This window comes from Cariama cristata, unplaced genomic scaffold, assembly GCF_000690535.1.
Source record: "Cariama cristata isolate BGI_N322 unplaced genomic scaffold, ASM69053v1 scaffold38644, whole genome shotgun sequence".
Taxonomy (NCBI): Eukaryota; Metazoa; Chordata; class Aves; order Cariamiformes; family Cariamidae; genus Cariama; species Cariama cristata.
In genome coordinates, this window is record NW_009612045.1 from 9,084 (window position 1) to 18,663 (window position 9,580).

Below are 9,580 nucleotides of genomic sequence, written 5' to 3' on the forward strand. Positions count from 1 at the left end.
GGGAAAGAGGCAGTCTCCCTGATATACCATTTCCACATGTCTTGGGACTTTAGTAAAACACACAGGTCTCTTTCTTTTCCAGATCTTACTTGAAGCTTTTGAGTCAAATTTGCCTCCAGTGAGACATCAGCTCTACAAGTGTTTCACAGTGACTTCAGCTCCCCAAAGGTCCCAGTGTTTTGAGCCCAAGGCTGAAGTCTGCTCAAAGTGGCAGGTCACGTCTTGTATTGCCCACTTCTACTCTTTGCCTGCCTTTGACTTGATATAGAGGTCCAGAGAAGGAAAATGAATAGTTCACAAGTACAACAGGGAAATCAATAAGACTGTCAGAACAGAATTGGCTTCCAGCACTTTTTCTGATACAGAGACTTCTATTACCTGTTTTCCCAAAAAGTTATGATCAGGACAATGATGACAATGAACAGCATGAATCCCAGGATACAGAGTATAACCACGACCACACTGCTAGCTAAAGAAAAACAAAGAACATCAGCCAATGCATGCAAATGTCCAACTGTTAAGCCATCGTAACAGTTATGTCTCTTCAGACAATAAATTAATGCCGAGCATTGCACTTGCTTATCACTGAACTGGTGCAGTGGTGCATTTCTCCTATCTCCCTGAAGGAGGAAAGAGATAGGCTGCCAGAGCATCAGACTTGGCTGAGCTCCAAGCTGGGTTCCCAGACTGGATTAAAGCAGCTCGAAGTCTGCTCTCACCTCCAGCGCATTGAAGCCAAACACCTGCTGCTTCCTTCCATCAGCACTGAAGTGACTTCTAACACACATAATACCAGAGTGTCCCTGGGGACTGAAGGGACCTCAAGGGCCAGAAGGATTATTCATGTATATAAGCGCAATGATGAGATTTTATACCGTATCATAGTTGTGATTAAAGTGTCACGTTCGCACACAAATCCAGGGCCCTGAAATGGGACATGTTTCACTGCTTGGTGCCTTACCTAAAACACCCAGTGCAAGCTGATCCTTCTCCCTGCACGCCAGCAGGCAGCAAGCAGGAGTGACTCAGCCTTCACCTCCTTTTGCACCCCCCTCATGCCCTTACAGCAGCACTTCATCAGATCTTATCGCCCTTGAGCGAGACTTAACTTCACGTGGAGTCAGCCCCAGACCAGAGCAATACGGCTGCTTTCTGGGTCACCTCCTCTGGGGTGCCCTGTGCCTGTGAGAGCTGACCCTGCTGCGGCCGTGGGCTCTTCCCTCCCCATGCTCTCATCGCCGCTGCCCCTGTGGCTGGCCAGGGAGCCGAGGGCCCCTGGCTCTGCTGTCTTCCAGGTGCACCAAAGTGTTTTCTGTCCTTACAGCTCTCTGTGGAGTGCTGCTCCTTTGCGGTCCTGAAGCTCGTGGAAGTGCTCCATTCGCTCCATATGCCCTTAAAATAATCTCCGTTGGGCTGCGAGCGTACTTTCACCTCATACGATGCATCACTTTCGAGGTTTTTCCCCAGTAATTTTACCTGAAGGTATGGTGACTCTATTGTCTAAACACATAAAAAATACGATTATTTTTCTGGAAGGCACAGGAAAAGTATCTGAGTTTCAGCAAAATGTGTGAGATCAAGTGCATCCCTGCAGTACTGTGCTGTTTGCTCCATATATTTAGTTATTATACAGGTGGTCATCAGGGCATCAGTCTAGCTTAACAGCAAAGTAGTCCAGACAGTATCGAGAAGAAAGATAAATGTTGCCTAAAAGCTCTTTGGAAAACAACTGGAAGTATTAACTGTTCTTTGCTACTGCTGATAACTGCGGTGGGAAGTTTATGCTTCCCTGGGAAGGCTCAGAAGAGAGGGGAAAAGATACATGTGTGCGGCATAAAGAGACAACTTCTGTAAGAACAGCTACTGGAAAGAAGCTGAAATCCCACAGTGCAGCTCTGCTGCTCTTAATTTCAATGTATTTTGTTGTCTGAATCCTTTTCTTTTCCTAGTTACAATTCTCCTGTGTTCCCTCTGTGAAAGCCAAGTGTAGTCCAAGCTTTCAAGCATCTGGACTAGTCTTTGCACAGCTGCTCTTGTTACAGGGGACACGGAGGTCCCAGTAGCTGGGCAGCCCAAGCTGGATCCATTTCACAGGCAGTTGCATGGTCTGAGGGCTGCACCCGAAGCCTGGAGAGGCTCAGTGAAAAAGGGACACGAAGAAACCATTGCTAAATAAGAAAAGGGGTCATACAATTTACTGACTGAAGAGCACAGAAAATAACAGCAAAACCACTGTAGCAAAGAGCAAGCTATCCAAATACTTAGGATGGTTCGTTATATTGTGTCTTGTCTTCCCACTGCCAAGACCAAATGAATGAAACTTCCTTAGTCCAGAGAAGTGTCTGACAGACATAGGTGCTGTCAGTCTGGAACTGTTTCTACTGATGAAATTTCCAAATGCCAAATATTGCACATTTGCAAGTTTTCAGCTGGAGAACTGGAGAAATGCAGATTTGAGGGTTTTTACATGATATTGGTATTTCTGATAATGTTTAATTTCAGAAATTAGTGTAAGCTCACCAATACATCATCACTTACCTTCCAAGTATCTTCTTCCCGCTGATAGGCTACTTGGTGTATTAATTTGTCCCTTAAGTATTTCTTCCGTGAGTGTGGTGTACTATAATGAACAAGATATTCGTTTGCCTCCTTTTGGTATGTGATGTTTATATCGAATGGTACTTCAGGCTTAACTGCAAATGATAACAAGCCAGGATATTACAGGAGTACAACAATGTTACTACAAAATAAACAGGTTTTGAAAAGCAAAGAAAAAGTCCACTTCAAGTTACACTCCCTGCAGTGTGACCTATCTTAAGCGAAGGCTGGCCTGAGCTGGGCGAACTTTATGCTGAGCTCATCCGTACACCTTTGTCCTGAGAGGGACTTAGTTTTGTTGGGCTGGAGCAGCAGTGTGACCAACAGGGACAGCACTTCCTAGGGACGTGACGTTTAGCCTAGGAAAGCAACTCTTGAGCATGCCCTCCCCTGGGGTAGCACTGCTTGAAGACCTGAAATTCAGTCCCTCTAACCAGTGCTCTGAGATGGAGACCCCATGGCACAACCCATGGCTGCTCTGGAAGGAAGGCACTAGGGAGAAAACTGGGTGGGGGTACAACTGCTAGTGGCCATCAGGTTGGTGGGACAGAGAAAGGGACAACGTATGACAGCATTAGATATAACAGAGGGGGCTGTGGCTCCCAGCTCTTACTATGAACCCACACCTGAACTGTCCTGCAGGATGCTGTGTCAGATGACCATCCATGCAAGCACATCCAGTCCAAAATTCAGCCCTTGGGACTCTCCCCGTTGCCTAAGCTGGATGTGCCTGAGGTCTGCAGGGATCTGCGTGTGTGCCACTGAGACTTCTTGAATTCATCATGTAAAGTACATCAGCTGTCACAGGAACAGAAAGTCCATGCCTCTCTCCTCTCAGGAAAATACATATAGCCAGAAATTACACCCACTCCTTCTGCAAGCCCCAAATACTTAATCCCTCCATGCAGAACCCATGGTTTCTAGATGAGAGACTACCAGAGATGGTCCAGGCTGGCCAATAAACTGGGAGGTAATGTTAGATTATTACAAAACTCCTGGACTGGGGCAGAAATGTTTCATAAGACAGGGATGTCGCAGTGCCTATTGCCAAAGGAAGGCAAAGCAATGTGGCACCAGGGAAGAACAGAGCTGCCCTACACAGGGTTCTCTGCAGCCCTCAAGTGAGACTAGCTCCCAAGAGGGAGAAGTCCTAAGAAGCCCCTCTTACCCTGAGTTCCCTAATTCTTGGCTCAGGCAGTTCACCAACACGGCTTTGATGAGCCCATTCATGGGCTCTTGGTGTTCCTCCTGCACTGCAGGATGCCTGAGCACCTCGTTCAGACAGCAAACTCCACCAAGAAGCAAGGTGTGAAAAAGAGAGATCTTGCAACCTTGGAGTCCCCGTGCTACCAAGCTCACGCTAGACTTGGGGTGGTCAGTCCTGAAACCGCGCAGTCCCTAGTAAGAGATGAACAAAATGCCCCTGCTTGACAGTTCATCCATGCCCAGGAACAGCTACTTCGCCCATGTGCATTGATTCAACCTATATCCAGGTCTGGGCAGAGTGTTACAATAAGCCAGAATTCAGCTGCATATTTTGAATGAAGGTTAATCATGTTTGGCTTTAAAGCTAGGGGAACACCACACTCTGCCAGCACCCCACGCCAGGCTACACGCCCTGCTAGGACACTATTTCATATTGACTCTAGGACACCATTTTGTACTGCCTCTGTGTCATCCAGATAGATGTTTAGGCTATGTGCTGGGCTATTTTTTTCCCCAGTAAACACTTTATCTTAAAAATGTCCAAAATGTAAAGTGTCTTACCAATGTCAGTTACAACTAGACTCCTGCAGACCCTTCTCTTCATCTCAGAATCCATGCAAATTTCTTTATTTGAGAGTATATCAGTGAATTGTAAGAAATACATATCTTCCTGTTTCTCCATATTGAAGCACACGTAATTGCTGTCTTCCTTGGTACTGTTGACCAAAGCAACACAACGTTAATTTCTTCTCAGTCTTACTGTAATGTAGTAAGGGACAAATCCTGGTTGGTCATTTCACATTAACTGAAATGAGACGCCATGTGAAATAAGAAAAAATGCCATGAAAATAAGGAGTTTAAAAGATTGATAGCATTTTTCCTTGCGGTCTTTGAGCACAATAATCAAGTGATGTGAGTCACAGTAAAAGTTCTGGAGCCTCCAAGAAAAAAAATGCCATTATTAAATTGGAGATGTATGTATTAAAAAACTTTGTATCTTTAAAAATTATCTTGCTGCTGCCATTTTCAAATATAGGGCAATAGCTTTGGATGGTCACTGAAAATAAAGAGAAATTTCGTATTGACTGAAGTGGTAGCAAATACAGGGTCAACAGTCAGCCAGGCCATGAAGGAGTCATATGGCACTGTTTCAGAAGCAGAAACACATCTGTGTGTTCCTTCACCTCTGTGTGTCCCACGTTTGAGGACTGTCATAAAATTTCAGCCAAAATCCAGAAGAAATCCCATGAAAACAGAAAAATTCTGATAAACTAGGTGGAAAAAAATTAAGTAGTGATTAGAATAGCAAGATAAAAAAAAAATCCACTTCTTTTGTAGGCTGCCACAGAACTTTCAGTTTCAGGAAAAACAGGCAAAGGGAAAAGCAGAAGTATGTGAAAGAAACAAGATCTTAGCTTCTGCAGCTAGATGCATCAGTTAAAAAAAAGGTGGAAAAGAGTTTCAAGGCCTCCATGAGAAGTGGAGATGACTGATGTGTTTGGTAACTGTTGGGGTTTTCTATACTTGTTCTAGTGTGGTTTTTGCATGCCTGTGTGTGTGAACACAATTGCTTAATGTTTGTCTTGACCTAGATAAAGGATTTTTCCCTGCAGTGGAAGATCAGCCTTCTTGCCAAAGAATTTTCTGTGGAAAGGATCTGCGTCTTCAAAAACATTTTTACTTTTCACTTGATGAAGGCTAGGTTTGGGTTTTTTTAAATGTCATTTAATTTAAAGAAAAAATGCTCTCGATTCATACTGGGTTACATCCGTAATGATACATGTTCCAGAGCAACAGAGGAAAGATCAGGACTATTGGAGACATTATAATGCCCTTTACAGACCCTTCCAGCTGATTTTTTTTCTTATTAGAGAGTTATGTTATGTTTTAGCAAACTCTTCTTCTTTGCTGAATATAGCATTCAAACTTGGTAAAACATTCTGAAACAGTATTTTGTCTAGCTTTGCTGCTCCTGTTTCCCAGCGTATGGCAATGTGACTCGCTCGTGCTTAACATTTCCCTTCCCAGAGATTTACCAAAGGATGAACTGACAGCACTTACCACAGGGTCAGGGTATAGTTAGTGTTGTGAGGAGGCATCTTGGTAAAATTGCAGGTCAGGCTGCTATAGGAATCCTTAAATTCCAGCTGGCTGAAGCAGTCGATGTCAAAATTGTCTGGTTCGTCATCTCCAAAAGTCCCTAAGGAGAGATTCACAGCAGGTTACTGAAGCAAACCCGTGAGTGTATTTGATTTACAGCTCCATTGTATAGGAGGTTGTTTCTTTATGTGGTTGCCTGAAAGGAAGAGGATCAACCCACCTGATTTGTAAGAAACAAAGAAAGTTTGTTCAAAATGAAATTAAAAGCCACTTGCACCTTTCAAGGTTGCTCTCCCTGTATGCCAATGAAGCCCACCCACTTACCATGCACGAAGGTACAATCTGCATCATTGGTCTGTGAACTATAAAAAGATAGCATCACAGATGATTTGCTGAGATGAGACACCCCACGTCTGTTCTTTTCTATTAATCATGGGCAAAGAGGGGCACTGAATTTGACCTGGAAACCTCTGTGAAAAAGTTTCAGTGTCAAGTGCAAAACAGAGAAAATATATTGTCTGCTCTGTTGTTTAATTCCTCCTAAGTTTGAGCCAAGGAGAGGGGAATTCTCAGTTTAAAAATTACAGATAAACTTTATACCAAGATAAACATAGGACCTACTCCATCTGAAAATCATCTCAGAAATTTCTCAATCAGGTTTTCCTACTAGGAAACACAAAATGCTGCTTGAAAAGGGGAGCAAGACATGTTCATGATGCCTGTTGAAAAGCAGAATATTCAAATCAAGGACCAAAACATTCCTGAAAATAAACAGAACAGAAACATGCACTGGAGGATATACTCCGCATGGTTACTGTTAGAGGTGCCTGGGGCTGAGACTCGAGGCTAACATCTGCTCAAGGGCTAGTTTCAATAGGAGTTATTTGTACGGGAATTTCAACTCGGGACAGCCGGAAAGTACCTCAAACAACCTGTAGCTGCAAAACGGCAGACCCACAGCCAAGGATGCACACTTGGCAGTTCCCCTTTCTGCACCTGCATCAGGACCAGCCTCATTGCAGGCATCCGAGAGCACCTGTGCAGCATCTCTCTACCCCTGCTCTGCCCCTGCTTGTGCTTTGAAGGTTTGGCCTGCCACAGGTTCCTGAGAAGACTGGAAAATTATACGGGTGGTTTTAGGAAAGCAAGAGTATTTTGGTGTCATGAGGCAATTAAGCCGCATTTTGATTGTACTGCAAAGTTTTCTGAAATGTCACAAATTTGGGCGCAGGGGGCAAAGCTCAGACTTTCTGCCAGAATGCATGGCTTCCTGCAAATTTGCTTCAATGACTAATAAAACAATTACGATTTGACTAAGAGCATATGTCTCAAGTTCTACAATTGGCAAGTATAAGGTCTGTGAAGCAAAAACTGATGCTTTTGAGAGGAGTCCTCTCCAGCAGAAACTACCAGTTCAGCCTCATTTAATGAAATGTCACTCACAGTAGTCAAGCAGACAGGGAAAGGATTATAGCCATGACCCCTTGAGCGGATCCTTGGGGCAGGAAGGCCCCTGTCTCCTTTTACCGGTGGTTAAGGATGGCTGTGATGATACATAATCCTCTTCCCCGTGTCCAGGGACTATTCCCGATCCCCTACTTGGTCCTCTCCTACCCAATCCTCAGACATTGCCTTGCTGTGCAAGGCACCTGCCGCAGCAAGAACAAGACCTTGACTGCTCCGAGTGACTTGTGCTCACAAACAGTGTGGGGAAATGCCCATGGAAACATTTCCAATGGAAAATCCCTCCCAGAGAAAATGACAGTCGTCTTTGCTGACATCCAGGTGAACTGGATCACTGAGGTGTGACCAGCTACTTGGATACTGTGATTCATAGTCCTACTATGATGTCCTATGATCCCTGGCCAATTCTGCCAGCGTACAGGGAGACCCAGACCTTGTCTGGTGTGGGGGCACATCTGAAGATCCAAAATGGTCATGGTTTGTGAATAGGGAGAAAGCAGGGGAGAGTTTTTTGATTGCTTTAAAATGTAAGTAAAGAGCATCACCCCACAGGGTCACTATCAGCAGTGCGTCCTCCTGACCTCAGAGCTGAGGTACATCTGGAGTTGGGTTATGAGTAAGAGAAGAAATTCATAAATCAGTCAGGAATGCAGAGCAAAATGCAAAAGAAGTGTGGGCAGGGGCTAGGAAGGGGGCAGGAGAGACAGGAGCATCTGATGCTGTGCTAATCCATAACCCAGAGACAGATCTATCCCCCTAGCTAAGATTTAGTGGCCATTTGCTACCATGAGCAACTGGTGCTAAGAAGCAATTGCTGGTCTTCCCTTCTGACCGCAGCTCTGGTGGAGTCTGTCCCAAGGGGAGCCCAGCTCTCCCTGAAAGACAATGAAATGCAGTGTTTTCCATGAGTGCTGCTGCTTAGGGGGGATAACCTGTGCAGCACAGACACGGACAAAGCAGGTGCTGTACAAAGCCACTCCATTTGACCATCACATTCAAGAGAGAGACACAGAGTTTAGCACAACTCTAGAACAAACCCTGCAGCAGTTTCACAGAGATGATAGTCTTGACCAAGGCATCCCTGTACCACCTGGGCAGGAATACTTGTACAGAAATGTATATTACATAACGTTCCATTATTTGTGAGTGAAAGTGTGTACATATAGATATACATATATTCAAAATTCAGAGGATAACAAGTAAACTGAAACGAATCTGCATAAAATGGAAAAACTCCGTATTCTATATAGATAGACACACCTAAAGCTCACATGCACAGATATGTTGTATTTTATGCCTTTCTAAGACTTTACTTGCAACTACCAGGAGACTGGCTTATTTATACCCATAGCTGCCTCAAGACAACATTAAAACTTATAAATCAGGATGATTTATCTTCCTTTGTATAAGAGGCTGCTTGGTGCTTTCTGTATATACAAACTGCGTATACCGGTTTTTGCATAAACACGCAAAACTGATAATCATCACGTTAATAAAAGCCGTATGAGAAAAAATCTTTTAGCTGTCCACTACCATGTTGCTGAAAAGAGATAGAAATTTTAATTCGTTCTCTATCAGGCTGACTGCAAAATGAAAAGAAAAAAGGGTTTTGTCTTGCAGTAAAAATAGCCATTTAAGGTTTACCCAGCAGAGCGCACCTTTGGTGTCGCACTGGAAGGAAGGCTGACTTTACCTCTTTGACACTGAACTTTCACATTTTGATTACGGGGCTCCTTATTCGTGGAAATATCATCCTAACCATAGAATATATGATAATTAAACCTCATGAATAGTGTTAAGTAAGCAATCTAAAATGCTTTTTTCTGGTATGGTTCCCCAATGGGCTGGCAGTAATTTTTTTGTCTGACATAAATATGCATGTAGCCTCAGTTACACTTCTTCCCTAAACCTCAGAACCACCATGCACATGTGTGTTTGCTACGTAAATGGTTTTGATGACTCCAACATGACTCACACTGCTAAGTACTCTTTACACAATTAAAATTTTACAAGATTATAAACTTTTCCTTGAGAAGTCCAGACTAGGCAGAACGCTGAGCCCAGCTTTGCTGAAATCAAGGCAGGGCTTGAGATGGGGCAATTCTAGTGGGAGAAAAACTGCTCTCACAGCTACAACCATGGCAGGTCCTTCACAGAAACGGTTGTCTCCTGGGTTTGGGCAATACCCAGCAGGATGGTTTACATAACAGCC

At 44.0% G+C, this 9,580-nt stretch overlaps 1 protein-coding gene across 1 annotated transcript in view; it reads right to left on the bottom strand.

Moving 5' to 3' along the window:
- The window catches only part of IL7R (interleukin 7 receptor), a 15,208-nt gene that overhangs the window by 3,314 nt on the left and 2,314 nt on the right, over nucleotides 1-9,580 (bottom strand). Inside the window, exons 2-6 of the mRNA XM_009698452.1 lie at nucleotides 5,866-6,004; nucleotides 4,366-4,520; nucleotides 2,539-2,693; nucleotides 1,323-1,500; nucleotides 379-469 (exon numbers count right to left, since the gene is read on the bottom strand). Coding sequence (XP_009696754.1) covers nucleotides 379-469; nucleotides 1,323-1,500; nucleotides 2,539-2,693; nucleotides 4,366-4,520; nucleotides 5,866-6,004 — 718 coding nt within the window. The remainder of the gene's footprint in view (nucleotides 1-378; nucleotides 470-1,322; nucleotides 1,501-2,538; nucleotides 2,694-4,365; nucleotides 4,521-5,865; nucleotides 6,005-9,580) is intronic.